The sequence below is a fragment of the Ascaphus truei genome, chromosome 2, assembly GCF_040206685.1.
Source record: "Ascaphus truei isolate aAscTru1 chromosome 2, aAscTru1.hap1, whole genome shotgun sequence".
NCBI lineage: Eukaryota > Metazoa > Chordata > Amphibia > Anura > Ascaphidae > Ascaphus > Ascaphus truei.
Window position 1 is genome coordinate 403,853,645 of NC_134484.1, and position 14,858 is coordinate 403,868,502.

Here is a 14,858-nt window from a genome sequence, read left to right on the forward strand (position 1 = left end):
GTCCTATTATATGATATATTATTTTGTTTATGTTTTTTATGTCCAGTGTTTTTAATCAGTTTTATTAAATGTTTTTTACAATCCCAATCACCCATGATCTCAGCTGATATATATCAATTTAATAGTTGTGTTTAGTATATGTTGTTTGTCTATTGCATTTACAGTATTACACTATGTTTTGTGTTTTTTTATATTTCTTTTAAGCACATCTCTACAGTCTGGAAACCATTCGGGTCTTCCTGTTGGTGGATATATCCTTTACCTGCCGGTGCCCTTTTAATACTATATTCTTCTTTTATGGAATTCTTTCGCTTTATTGTGACTCATATGTATGTTGCCAATGGGGAACTGAGGTTTTAAGTTGTTGATCTCAAAGTCCATCCTTGAATACAAATCAGAAGCATGTTTTATTTGGAACGTAATGGGTTTGATGATGATTACATGTGCTTACACTCACGTACTCTTGCTCCAGGGTGTGTTTGCATTTGTCACACAGCAAAATCAACATTAAATAAGTGTCAGTGTGCTCAGAGAGCAGCTTCATGCTTGGAAGTCCCTGTGTGATATTCAGGATGAGTGGAAGCCTCTCTATTAGGGGCTCAGAAATTGCCAAAGGAAGTTTTCTCTTGGAACAAGGCTTAAAAATGTACATCCAGGACCCATACCACAAAGACCTCAATCCCCAGGTAAGGGATCCACAGACATGGTGTTCACATTATCCTTATCTCAATGGACAGGCACTAATAATCAAGCATTCACCCTACAAACAAGGACAGAGCATTCAAATCTGAATGGGTAGTAAGAAAGAGGACAACATGAAGAACACATCCACATAGTCCATGCAAATCCAGGTCTCAGCTACTCAAAGCTCAGACTTTCTTTCACCCACCTGGATTGTTGTTCGTTGATTCTTATAAACCTCCTCTTGCTTAATTTCACATTACACAGTCCTCCCTCCATCACATCACTACTTTCTTTATGTACCGCTGACGTCAGATATTATTATGTTAGTTTGTCCGGAGATTGCATTTATAGTTGGTAAACCGAGTCTTATAGGAGGCCACAACTGTGTCATTCGTATGCCTCAACTGGCACTTTTTCGAGACTGTTTTATTTATTTATTGGAAGTTTTCTGCTTGTAACAACAAGAGAACAATTGAAATGCAAAGTGAGCTGTGTCATCCCTTGTTTTCATGTGTGTGAGTGCCCTTCTTTATGAGATTTTAGAGCACATGGGCTAACCTACTTGTTGGCACCTGCATACTCGGAACCTGTGAAAATATCTGGCAACTGTAGTAGGAAAAGGGCGTGTTACCATAAACTGAATACCATGCATTATTTTTAGGGGATCGTAAATTTAGGAACCAGTGAAAACAAGATCTGCTTTGATATACTGCGGGAAAGGGTAAGTATTACATATGTAGATACCTGATCTCAATGGATCTCTGTATATTGCAACAAGCTAAAACAAAGAAACCAAATGAATGTGAAGTTTAAAACAGTGCTGAAGAATATTTAGGTGGGAGGTGTGAAGTCCTTTCTAATTTCCATGAAATCCGTCCAATATCCCACAGAATTTGTAAGATAAGCTTCCTTTAGAGTGTAATGCTTAATTCCAGGTGGCCTATTCATCACTATCTCTATGTTTTCAGTTTTCAGCGTATATCTAATTATAATATAATTCCGCCTTTCTTTGTTAGCAAGCAATGTAAGGAACTTGTTAATCAACTTTCTTACATTTGATGCACATCATTCATTTTATATATTTAAGTCACCTCAGACCTGGTAAATTGTTTGTCTTTTAAGAAGTAAGAACAACAACATTAATTCATACAGTACTTTTCTCCCATTGGGACCCAAATTGTTTCACAATTACAATATAGGAGTGATACGCAGCATTTTCCAGACACAGTCCCTGCGTGGATGATCTTATAATATATGTTTAAGTGCCTAAGGCGCAGGGAGTTAGTGACTTGCCCAAGGTCACAAGGAGCTGACACTGGCATCTGAACCAGGCTCCCCTACTTTAAAGTCAGTGTCTTTACTCACTGAGCCACTCCTAGAGACAAAGTTTCTGAATGTCGCTCTGTGATATCATCCTGGATGGCCCTCCGCCAACTTAAACTTAACATGGCAAAAACAAAGCTCCTCATACTTCCTCCAAAACCTGGCCCTCCTACCTCCTTCCACATTACTGCTGGAAATACGATCATTCACCCAGTAGCCCAAACACACTGCCTAGGGGTCACGCTCGACTCCTCTCTCATTCAAAACGTTTCTAAAACCTGTCGCTTTTACCTCCGCAATATAACAAAGATACGCCCTTTCCTCTGTTGCTCGACTGCTAAAACTCTGACTCAGGCCCTCATTCTCTCCCGTCTTGATTACTGTAACCTCCTGCTGTCCGGCCTTCCTACCTCTCACCTGTCTCCCCTACAATCTATCCTAAACGCTGCTGCCAGAATCACCCTACTCTTTCCAAAATCAGTCTCAACATCTCCCCTGCTGAAATCACTCTCCTGGCTTCCGATCAAATCCCGCATCTCGCACTCAATTCTCCTCCTCCCTTTTAAAGCTTTACACTCTTCTGCCCCTCCTTACATCTCAGCCCTAATTTCTCGCTATACACCATCCCGACTCTTGCATTCTTCTCAAGGATGTCTTCTCTCTACCCCCTTTGTATCTAAAGCCCTCTCCCGCCTTAAACCTTTCTCACTTTCTGCCCCGCACCTCTGGAATGCCCTTCCCTTCAATACCCGACTAGCACCCTCTCTATCCACCTTTAAGACCCACCTTAAGACACACTTGCTTAAAGAAGCATATGAGTAGCACCGTGGCTAATACTATACGCATGATACATCAAGCTTGGCCCCCTGCAGACGCACTTACCATAATGCCCTCCCATTGTCTCTGTACGTTCTTCCTACCTACCAATTAGATTGTAAGCTCCTCGGAGCAAGGAATCCTGTTCCTAAATGTTACTTTTATGTCTGAAGCACTTATTCTCATGACCTGTTATTTATATTATTTGTTATTTATATGATTGTCGCGTACTGTATTACTACTGTGAAGTCCTATGTACATTAATGGCGCTATATAAATAAAGACATACAATACAATACAAAAGGACAGTGCTTAAAGGATAAATTACTACAACCTAATAGATTGACCAAGTGAGATATTTCCTACCTAATTGCTCCTGTTGTCACCAATGTCACCAGTTGTCTCTCAATAATTGCAAAGTGCTTGAAGTATTGAAGTAAAAAATGGAGACTGCTGCTCTTATCAATATTATTTATTTTATTTATTTATTTATAAAATGTTTTACCAGGAATGAATACTTTGAGAGTTACCTCTCATTTTCAGAATGTCCTGGGCACAGAATAATGATGGCAAATACATGGTTACATTAAGTGAACAGGGTTATGCATTATGTATAAAGACATTACATGAACAGTTAAAGATGAAATATGTTATAGGCTTATGAAACCATGACAGACCAGATTAAAATGTAAGACAGCTTTAGAAGTGATACCTTACGTGATAACATCGAAGCATTAATGTGAGTGCTTGGGTTTCTCTCTTCTCTTACCTTCTCACTGCACGATTTCAGGGGGAGAGAGATGAACTTACATCCCTATGTTTAATTATTGGGGGCACCGCAAATATGTGTGATTGATCACTGCTGTTTTGCTTTAGCACATCATTTTCACATTGCACAGTGGTTTAGTTATGGTCAACGCTTGGAGACAGAAGCACTTTTTGAAATGAATGAATGTTGTAGTTAATTTACTATCACATCATCACTGTTTGGTATTACACCCTGTTCTTTATTATCTTTTTCTACATATGTACACGTGTTGTGCACTTATAATTGAGGACCTGCGCCAAGGAGGACTATTGTTTGCAACAATTCTTTGACAATGTCGTGCACAAGGAATGTTCTAGATTTCTACTGTGTTCCTCTAAACATCCAATTCTTTGATTCTGTACAGTAGGTGGAATAGAGTAATCAATCTCTAAGACTTCAAGGACAGCCTTGATAAGAGGCTCCACTTAAACTACATAAAAAACAGAGGATTCATCTGCTTCCATCTCTTCATCGGAGGATTGAAAATTCATGTCCATAGATCTGATTTAATCCTCTGAATCTTCTAAGGAAGAATCCACTGGTCTGTCTAGACTGGTATTGGAGCGAGTCATTTTCTGACCTTTATTACTGGATTGAAAGGCCATCTCAATCCCCTGAGTTACCGCCTCTTCCATCCAAGAGAAACTCTGACATAGCTGGATTCTTGTAACATGCTAGACAATATTTTGTCTTTTTCGTGGTCTTTTTCTTCGTGGCAGGCTCCACGGCTCTGGATGTTGTTTCTTCCAATTGCAAACCTGGAACACTGAGACCGATTTGTTTTTTTGTTTTTTACTCAAATTTATTGTTGATTTTATAGAGTTAGAAATACAACAACGTCAGAATATGGGGGTGGAGTACAGAAATAAAAAATAGGGATGGATTGATTGGGGGGAGTGGGAGGGAAGGAGCACCACCCCGAACAAGCTAAAATAACAGAAATACTCGTATCATCCTCACCATATGAAATGCAACCTGGATGTGGAAATGAAACCTGATAAAAGCATTGAGTGTAGCTCAGACCGGGGATAGCAGATGCTCTGAAATTTAGCAAGGGAGTAATTGTCAGTCACTAGACAAGTCATCATTTCCATATGACAGAGAAACGATATATTGATTCCAATTTTGGACATGTATGCGGTATTATTATTATGTTTTCACATCGCCTTGATCTCCACTCTGGAGGCAAGGGCAACATTTGAAATAAGTTTATTTTACGCTCTAGAGAAGTTCATATTGGGTCTACTTAAGAGGAAGATCCATGGATCAAGTGGGATAACCAGGTGGTGAATTCTCTGAATCTCTAATTCTTCCCAAGATGTCCACAATTTGTGGAGAAAAGAGGCCTGACCACCACAGCCTTTAGGGCAAAGAGGTGAGTAGCGTCGGATACATTTAGATAACCTCAGGGGGTGAGATACCACTTCATGCAAACTTTGTAGGCATGCTCTTTAACTGATGTGCAGCTAGAGCTCTTGGCCACTGCTTAAAAAAAATCTCGGCCCAGTCATCGCTCTCCAGGGATTTGACGAGATCGGATTGCCATTGAGTGATATATTTGAGTCTCATCTCACTCTCAGCTGATTGGACCCTCAGGTAACTATATAAGGCAGCGTTTATAGTGCCGGCGACGTCGCATCAAAACAAATGCATTGAATCCGTTGCATGCGCTTATAGTAGGTGCAACGGCGACGGCGCAACCTAAATCTCTGTAGTCAGTAGAATTTGATTTTTTCAGTGACAATCTCACCATGTGACAGGCTGTAAATCAATCAGATATCTTCTGATGCAGGGAGAGGGGGAATGTGTGTGTGTGATTGGGATTGTGTGTGTGTAATTGTGCGTGTGTGTGTGATTGTGTGTGTGTGTGTCTGTCAAGTGAAACACACTATATTAACAACTTTAAAATAGTAAATTCTTCCGTAATTTAAAGTAAAGTAAATTCAGCATACAAACAGAAATTATAATTATGACATCCGCAGGGAACACAGCCTGGAGAGTGACATTAGCCCCTGTCATGGCCGCGCCCTCCGACCCGTCTTGGCCACGCCCCCCCCACTCCAGCTCCTGCTCCCTACAGACCGTAGATAGCGGTCAAGTGCCTCTCCACGCGCCACCTGTCTGCAGTGCGGGCGCATGGTCTGAGGCAGCGGGGCCTTAGCCTAAGGCCTGGGACATGGTCAGCGCTTATGCGCTGACCCGTGCTGAGCCGTGCTCCCACTCAACACTGAGCCCCTACAGCCGCAATTAGAGCGGCTTTAGTAGGTGCTCGTGCACGCGTCTGCATGCTTGGGGAAGCGTGTGTCTGACGGCGTTTTGAAATTTCCCCGCTTGCCGGAGCGCAGGGCCGGTCATGTGAGCGGTTCGCTCAATGAGGGCGAACCAGCTCCGTGATGTCACTGGCCCGCCCCCGGCCCTCCCCCCGGCCCGCCCCCGGCCCGCCCCCGGCCCGCCCCCGGCCCGCCCCCGGCCCGCCCCCTGATGGCACGCTGTGTAAGGCCAGGGAAAGCAGTGAGGTCAGTTTTCCCATGCGCTCTTCCCTTAACACAGAGACTCAAAGTGTGTTAGGGAGGGACCCTGGGAGATACTAGAATAAAATGCTATAAGTTGCAAAAACTGGAAGAATTCACTATTTGGGATGATTTTATCAACGTGCAGTACCTCAAAATGTACAGGGCTGCTCTCATTGTTCAAGTCTCGTATTCTTTCCAGTTCTGCCTTGCGCCAATTTATAGAAGTTTTAGCTTGAAGACCAGGGAGGAACTCCACGTTACCCCAGAGAGGCTTAATTGGTAAATTATTGGAGGTTAGTATGAATTTAAAATGGATCGAGTCCCCGAACACTAGGGAGTGAAAGATAGTAGGTAAGGTTACCCTGCTTTTTATCCGTACCTGGCAGAGGAGCCATAACAATTTTTCTAGATCGACTGGGGAGACCAGAGGTGCCTCCAGTACACCCATCTTCTCAGACCTGGATTGGGAGTGCCAGAGGACTAGCTGAGATACTTGGGCCGCTCTAGAATAATTCAGGAGACAAGGCAGAGACAAGCCCCACGCGTGAATGAAAGGGGTTTGGTGGTGAATCTAGAGATACATGCCTGGTGGTCACTGATGGGAATAGGGAGAGTTTGAAATAGATATAGTAAATGGGGGAGGAGGTTCATTTTTACAGACTGAATCATCCCAATCCATGAAATCTGGGCCTGATTTCAGGTCAGTAAATCCTCTCGTAGAGTTTTAATGATTTTCAGGTAATTCGCTTTGTAGAAGGAATCAAAGTCCCTGGTGATAAACACCAGTGCCATCTGAGCTCGAAATTTATAGACAACTGTTTCACTAAATCCTTTATTAAATAAACGTTTAAAGCTTCGAATTTGAAATGATTGGTTTTAAAATGAGGATTTTCCGTTTTATGCACTTTGCAACACTAGTGTATGTGATTTTGATCTGCTATTTTGTCCTCAGCAGTCATTTGCGTAACATAAATATATGCTGCTGTTTATTATTTCTCTATATCAGTAAAAACTCTTATCTTGACATTATTCATCTCAATTATTTTTTCGAGTGCTGGGAACAAATTTCTTGTTCTATTGTGTAACATTAGAGGGAATCAGGGTCCCTCCGTGTTCCCGTGCACTATTCTGATATTTACCTTTTTATGCTTCATTTTTTTAGGTGTTGCTAAAAAACGTATACTTTCTGTAGCATTGGATAGTGAAACCGTTGTAAAGTGAGTCCCATGTTAATCAGTGGCGGTGAGCATTGGATAACGCATTCCGGCGTCGAAAAATGGCCCTTAGGGAGGCATTGTAAAGCGTTGGATATGCCATTTGTTGTAAAGTGAATTGTTGGATAACGAGGGCTACCTTGTAGTTACATAGTTACCTAGTAGATGAGGTTGAAAAAAGACGTACATCCATCAAATTCAACCCATGCTAAATTTAGACAACAGATACTTTATCCTATATCTATACTTACCTATTGATCCAGAGGAAGGCAAACAAAAAAAAACCAGTGTAATATCATCCAATGATATCTCACAAGGGGAAAAATAAATTCCTTCCTGACTCCAAGAATTGCCAATCGGATTAATCCCTGGATCAACATCCTTCCCATGTATACTTATTTGGTATATCCCTGTATACCTTCCCTAACTAAAAAGATGTCCAACCTTTTTTTGAACACATTTATTGTATCTGCCATCACAGTCTCCATGGGCAATGTGAAGTTGTTAAGTTGTTGCATTTTGCTAATTTTCCAACATAAGATTTTGAACGAGTTTTTATTTTCTCTTCTCCCAATACATTCTACATATCTCTGGGCTATACACTGCAGGTCAAAACTGGGATCTTATGCTCACATGCAAGCTGACAGTAAGTTTGCTTTTCTACACTCATTTGTATTTGTTTTTTTATTCTTATACAGCTCACAAGGCCGGATATGCACTATCTGGAGCCTGGAATGCTGGCGTATAATGATCCACGGGGCATCAAGAGGTATGTTTTGTTAAAGACTCATTGGTTTTTCACCTCCATTGAGCATGTGTCTGTAATGCAATTGTTAGTTTGTGCTATTGACTCCACAGTTGGCTCTGTCTCTAGTTCTGTTTTCACGTTGATGTACTGCACCGACACACTTTATTCGAGCAAATACCCGGTATGTACCTGGCAGATACCTGGAATGCGCCGCTCCTCACCTCTGACAAGCCCCGTTGCATTTGCCTTCCCAGCCTGGGTTCATGCCTGGCTGATGGGCGGCTGATCTGTTAAATGATAATGATTAGGATTTAATAGGCTGCAATGCTTCGCGTGTCTACCAGATGGCATAAATTCATGAATTGTAATGCAGTATATATATATGTACTATGCAGTATTGCAGCCAGCGGGAATAAAATGCTTCAATCCCTGCTGGAAAATAACTCAATGCACTCGGGCAGAAAACAGTCACAAACCTCAATACACCCGGGTATACCCGAATTCGTGGGACTAGCCGAGCTCGAATAAAGTGTGTCGCCAGTGTATGAATAAGTGGGGTATATTTTGCAGTAGTTACTGTAAGTATTACTTCAACAACTTGCTTAAGCATGTTACCCTAAAAATACCAACCTGCCCTGTTGGTTGTTCTCACAGGCTGAACTTGGGCAGCACTGCTAATGTACAAGGAATGCTTTGATTGTCACTTCAGCTTCTAATGGGGACAATCTGTTTCTCTGTGTATATTAATGTATACACTGTGAAGTGTGATTATCCAATAAAAGGGTATCATTAATACAGTTAACACTGCACATCCCCCCCCCCCTCCCCACACACACACATTTTCTTACGCAATCATCTCATCTGTAGGACTTGTAATACAAATGAATGAATGTATTTCAGCTTCAGAGAAGAAATTGCTAGGTTTCTTACCGATTATGGCCACGCACCAACCTCCTTGAATCCAGAACATGTAAGTAAAATGATTTGCTTTTGATCGTGTTTTATATGAACTACTACAATTGCAATAAAGCAGGCCAGCACATCTCCGGCCAGCAGGAAGCGGCAACATCATCGTTTGTGACTCTCTACTGGACGGCCATTTAAATCCCCATTTAAAACCAGTAAGTAATACCTGTAACTTGGGAACCGGTGTGTCCCTGAAGTTGAAAATAGCATAGCTCAGCTCCAAAAGACCTGGATTCCAACCCTGTAAAAAATAATAATGGGGGTGAGTTAAGGTGGATTTCTCTTTTAGTGTAAAATTAATTTTGTGTAACTGGAAAGGAGTGGCACTTGCCACAAGCGGTGTATTGGACACGGTTACGTGGAAAACCCCACAGTTGGGTTGTGCTAGAAGTGAGGCAATAAGTACCTGACTTGGGTTGGCTGAGAGAGAAAATGTTGTCTCTTAGTGATCCGTGGAAAGTGGTTGTGCCCACATGGCATGGAATAAAAGAACAAACGTGTACTGTATAAACGTATTTGAGACAAGAAAGATCCACAATACATTGTGCGACAAGAGTGGACAGGGGAAAACAATGGTTGATTGAAGTGCCAAATAAAAACTATGTAATCATTTGCTGATGACAAAACAACAGTAAGGAAGTGTTTGATATTTTTAAGGCAGGATTGTTACTGAGGTATAAAGCAGCTGTCATTTAATATAATAAGAAATGGTAATTTTATTCATAATAAACATATTAACATAGGAAATGAAATACATATATATTTAATGTTTTACTTTCTTGTGCTTTTTTCAAATGTGTTTTCTAAAGGACTACAATTTAAAGTACATTATTACTTATCAACTTTAACTGTATAGTTTCATGTTTTTCCTTAGTGTTGCTACAGTAGATTAGTACTTAGATGTACAATTAATTGTACAAATAAACAAATGCTTTTTAAAGTTAGATTTCTGTTTTTAGGTAATTGTTATGAGCGGCTGCTGCGCCATTATCTGCGCTCTTTCAACTGTGATTTGTAATCCAGGAGGTAAGTATTTTTTTCTCCAATATAAATTTACAGTGCACCTGCACTGTAAGACAATGTGCAACGAGAGGCAATATGTGCACTACATGGCAGTGACTGGCCCACACACGTGGACGATTATGGAAGTTGGGCCTGACTTCTGACTAGGCCTAACTTCTGAGGTCGGACCGCCTGGAAGAGCCCGCTGTGTAGGGCACTGACGATCCCTGCAGCTACTGGCAGGGCCAGGAGGAGGCAGAGTGGCTGCAGAACTGCTCTGGTCCGGCTACAAAAATAAGTGCTGGGTTCAGTGTTCCGGCACATTCCCAGTCCACTCAAGCCCGGGATTAGGGAATGTTAGCAGACTTGTGAGATCTTTAATATCCTAAGAAACATTTGGTTACCATGGAAACATTAAGGGCTTTATTTACCAAGCAGTCTTCTGCGATAAGGAAATTTCCAGTGACTTTAATGTCAGTTTTAGTCCAGTCCCAGTGCGGTTGGCCGATTCAGAGTATATAGAAACAGCCACTTAATGTTGCATCACAGTAAATAGATGCTTTGACTGCTCACTCCCCATGTTTCAGATGGCTTTCTTATCCCTACTCCATATTACGGTGGCATAAATGCATATACTGCTTTATATTCGGGATTACAACCTGTGCATGTCCCCTTGTACAGCAAGGTAAGATTTCTGGTTATAATTATCTTTTATATGTTTGCTGTCTATGTCCGATCTTCAATACAGTGAGAAGCAGGGAATCACACCGGAATGCATTCACCTCCATTTAGTTGAAGTTAAATCATGTTACTTCTGATAATATTTTAATTTGTTTTAGCAAAAATACCTGACGATTAATTTAAAACAGGGTTTGCAGTGCATAGGTTTCTAATGCTGTAAATGCTGTTCTTTTCCGGCACGGCACATAAACACAAAAACACTAGATTATAAGCTTAATGTGTCATTTAGCCATTTATTATGGCTTCAATTCATGGCTATTGGTTAAAATAAAAGAATTAAGAGAAAATATGTTGAGTTGTTTCAAATGTTATCTACTTCAAAAAGGCAGTCCAAGCAGCTTAACATTTTATTTAAATAAATATGTTTTTGTTTTAATATAACAACAACAGGAGAGCAAGAGCCCCAAGGAGAGCACTCATCCACTAATATTGAACAGGTGTAACTAGAATACATGTGTTGATAGGGAGGAGTGAGTGAACAAAAAAATGTACATGTTTAATTGAGTCGTAACTCAGAAAGATAAAATAATGGGGGAACGCTGTGAGTCCAGTGTAATACTATTGTAAGCCAGTATACAGCGAATTAAAATAAGGCGAATGAACCAGGATATTAGTCACTGTGCTATCTAAACTCCTATGAAAACTAATATTGACTAATACCCTTGCCAAAGGAATTTACTCATCCCCTTATTTAGTTTGTTAACATCGCTATGTTTGATTAGCAGTGGGAGTGTTTGGAGGGATACAGTAGCCTTGCAAATGATATCATTTTTATGACACATGCTCTGCCAAAGAATGACAGTGGGAATGTCATCCAGGATCTCATCTCTTCCAGGATTTTTTTTACTATTGGCTTGATAATCCCACCCCCCTCTGATTTGTAGGGCAGAAAAAGTTCTCCCTACAGATAGCATCTATATACGGCTCCTACTTCTACTGCAGTTGTCTTTTTCTGTAGTGTAGATTTTAATTTTGTCTAGGAGCCTTAGCTGATTTCCTCTCTCAAGGATGTTGTCACAACCATGGGGAGTTTATGTCCTCTCCTCCACCTGAAGCCCCTGACAGAAGACCTTCTGGGCCCCAAATTAAACCAGTGCATGTCATATTTCTACAGTCTGTCCACTGCAGTGGGTAGCAGCAAACATACAAGCTTTTCGGCATCTCTTTCACCTAGTATCGCAGGTATGTACAGATGTTAGACCTGGCAGGACTTGAACCTGCAACCTCTGCTGCTCAGAGCAGTAGCTCTGGCAGCAAGCTAGATCCTCACCTGGATAGTCTCCCTGCCTCAGAGTGCCTTTGAGCTACTGCTGTTACTGCTGCTGCTTCACTCTGTTGATCCACATAAGCCCTCACTGACACACACCCTTGCTTCCTATTTAAGGCCAGCTCCCTCCTTCTGTCCTTTGATCGATCAACTAGTTTGTTTGGCTGCTGTTAATCTTGTATTTTACCGCTAGTTATCTGCCTGCCTTGACCCGAGCCTGATGACTCTACCTGCCTGCTGCCTGCTTCAACCCATGCCCATCTGACCACTCTTCTTGCCTCCTGCCTGCTTTGACCCATGCCTGCCTGACCCTGCATCAGAAGAAAAAGATTTTCAAGAAAGTTAAAATGTGAGCAGTATGTGACAAACCAAAATTGGAAGTAAATAAGCTATGTGATGTTAGTCTTAAAGCGGCAAGAGCAGACCCGACTGAACAAATTACACATTTCTTATCCTTAATGCAATACTGGAGATGGCAATACTTCAAGCTAGCAGTGGTACCCAGAAGCGTTCCAGATCTCAGATGAGCTTAGATAAGAGAAGGGATTCATCATCTGAGGATTCTGATGTACATTATGTCTCAGAGGGAGAATGTGTAGGTTTTATAGAAGTAGACAAATGGGAAGAAGCCGTGTCTTGAATTGATGTAAAGTTACTAGAATCTCTTATCAAAGCAATGAGAAGCTTTAAACATTCAAGATCAAAAAGAGGAGGTACACAACAAGGAAACTACCGTATACACTACTGTTTATCCCTTTCTGGAAGAGGATACCAGACTGTGCGAATATCCTCCAAGAGTAGATGCAGCAGTGACAAGACTTGCCAGGTGGACAACACTACCGAATGAAGATGGGATCCCATGGAAAGAAACATGGAACAAGTCCTCATAAAGTCATTTCAGGGGGCAGGGGAAGCGGGTAAACCAGCTGTGGCAGTAGCCTCAGTATGCAGAGGCATGAAAGTATGGATCGCTAACATTGATGAAGATCTAGGGAAAGCCCGTTAAACTCAAAACATGTTGGGTGCCAATTTTTAAATCTGACTCCTACAAACTCCTACTAATATATACAGTCTATGACTCTGTCACGCTTGCTACAGAATACATTGCAGAAGCATCATTTATTTATTTATTTATAAAATATTTTACCAGGAAGTAATACATTGAGAGTTACCTCTCGTTTTCAAGTATGTCCTGGGCACAGAGTTAAGACAAATAATACATGGTTACATGGTACGTCTATCTGCAAAGTCTATGCTACTGTCAATAGCTACCAGGGGGGCTGTAGGAGGACATGTGCAGAGGTACACAATGGAGACTGTTGTAAGGTGAAATTGTAACAAGGCTTTATTGTGCCTGTCGCTTTAAACAGCAAAAAAAATCAACATAAGCGAAATAGTGAGCCAACCATAAACCCCTATCTTTGCTTTGGAGACTATCTATACATGTAGCTCTGCCCTCTCTGACTGGGTTGGTTAGCTAAGCTATTTACCAGCCCCAAATCATGGAGACATTTATCAATACACAGACATAGATAATAGTCTTATACGAAAAAGTCTTATCTGTTAGCTGGGCTGCTGTAGGGGAAGCTTCTCTGCTCTCCTGGAACCGCACCCTTGTGTGCACAGAAAATGTCAGGCTCCAAGTTTAGAATCTTGTCCCCTTTGTCTTGTGGTCAGCGTGTCGCTCAAGACATCTGCCCTTCCTTGGTTCAGCCCCATTGTGGACTAAGGAATCTCTGCTTTGTCTCCAAAGTTCAGCTCAGGTGTGAGCTAAGGAGTCTCACTTCCTGTCTCAAAAGACAGGCTTTTCTAAGCAATCAGGCAGGTGGTGTTAGTTAATTGCCTACCAGCAGTTAACCACAACACTGCTCGATTAGAGGCACATTTGTGAACAGGGATAAGTCCCCTGTTACATACCTCCCCTGTTTGTGGGAAGCTCGGGCTTACCACGGCCAAAGCCCATCCTTCCACTCTCATTCGAGATCTTTCTGTGACTTGACTGAGAGTGGATGGAGGAAGAGAACCCTCTGTCCCGCTGGTATTGGAGCCCTTTCTCCAGTTTATTTTTGTCTCCTCCCGAAGGTGCTTGAGATCAGCACTCCTCAGTCGCTCAAGGAGGACTTTTTCCAAGTAAAGTCTTTTTACCGAGTGCGCGGTCATGAGATTTCCGTTGCGTCGGGCACTCCTCTTTTTGTAGACAAACTGTATGGCAACAGTTGTAGAGCAGTTAGGACTAGCCCTTCGAGTTTTCCGCTCCTGAAGCGGTCTTTCTGCACCTCCCCCACACAACGGAGTCGCCAGTTCAGCTTCTTTGGGACTGAGTTGCATCTCCACCTCCCTTTCCAGAGAACGTCCTATCTTTTCAGCTTCCTCAGCTAAGGATTCTTCTGGCTTTGATTCTGCACTCCTACCTGTGTTTGTTGCCTATTGGGCAGCTGTAGGTTTGGCTAGTGCTTTCTTAGGTGGCTCAAACTTCGTAATCTTGTTTTGAAGGTGCGTGGAGTCCCCAACTCTCACTGTACCCTTGTCCTCACGGGCATTAGTTACTGTGGGATAGCGGTGCTTGGTCAGAGCCAATACCTTTTTCCGTATTGGAGGAATCTGTAAGTTACTGGTCTGCAGAGTCTCAACCTGTTTGAGTGCATCTTGTAAGTCTCTTCTCAGGGAATTTATCTGCACACTTTGCTTTCTCTGAGTCTGTATCAGTGTCTCCTTCATATTCTGGAGCTCTGTAATTGTTGTTGTTAAGGTTGCCGCTGCGTCTGTTTTCTCCTTG

At 41.9% G+C, this 14,858-nt stretch overlaps 1 protein-coding gene across 1 annotated transcript in view; it reads left to right on the forward strand.

Moving 5' to 3' along the window:
* The first annotated feature begins 526 nt into the window (after positions 1-526).
* Positions 527-14,858, forward strand: part of LOC142487670 (1-aminocyclopropane-1-carboxylate synthase-like protein 1) — a 79,414-nt gene continuing 65,082 nt past the window's right edge. The window contains exons 1-6 of the mRNA XM_075587360.1: positions 527-686; positions 1,346-1,405; positions 8,057-8,127; positions 9,007-9,076; positions 10,032-10,098; positions 10,662-10,759. Coding sequence (XP_075443475.1) covers positions 543-686; positions 1,346-1,405; positions 8,057-8,127; positions 9,007-9,076; positions 10,032-10,098; positions 10,662-10,759 — 510 coding nt within the window. The 5' untranslated portion in view covers positions 527-542. The remainder of the gene's footprint in view (positions 687-1,345; positions 1,406-8,056; positions 8,128-9,006; positions 9,077-10,031; positions 10,099-10,661; positions 10,760-14,858) is intronic.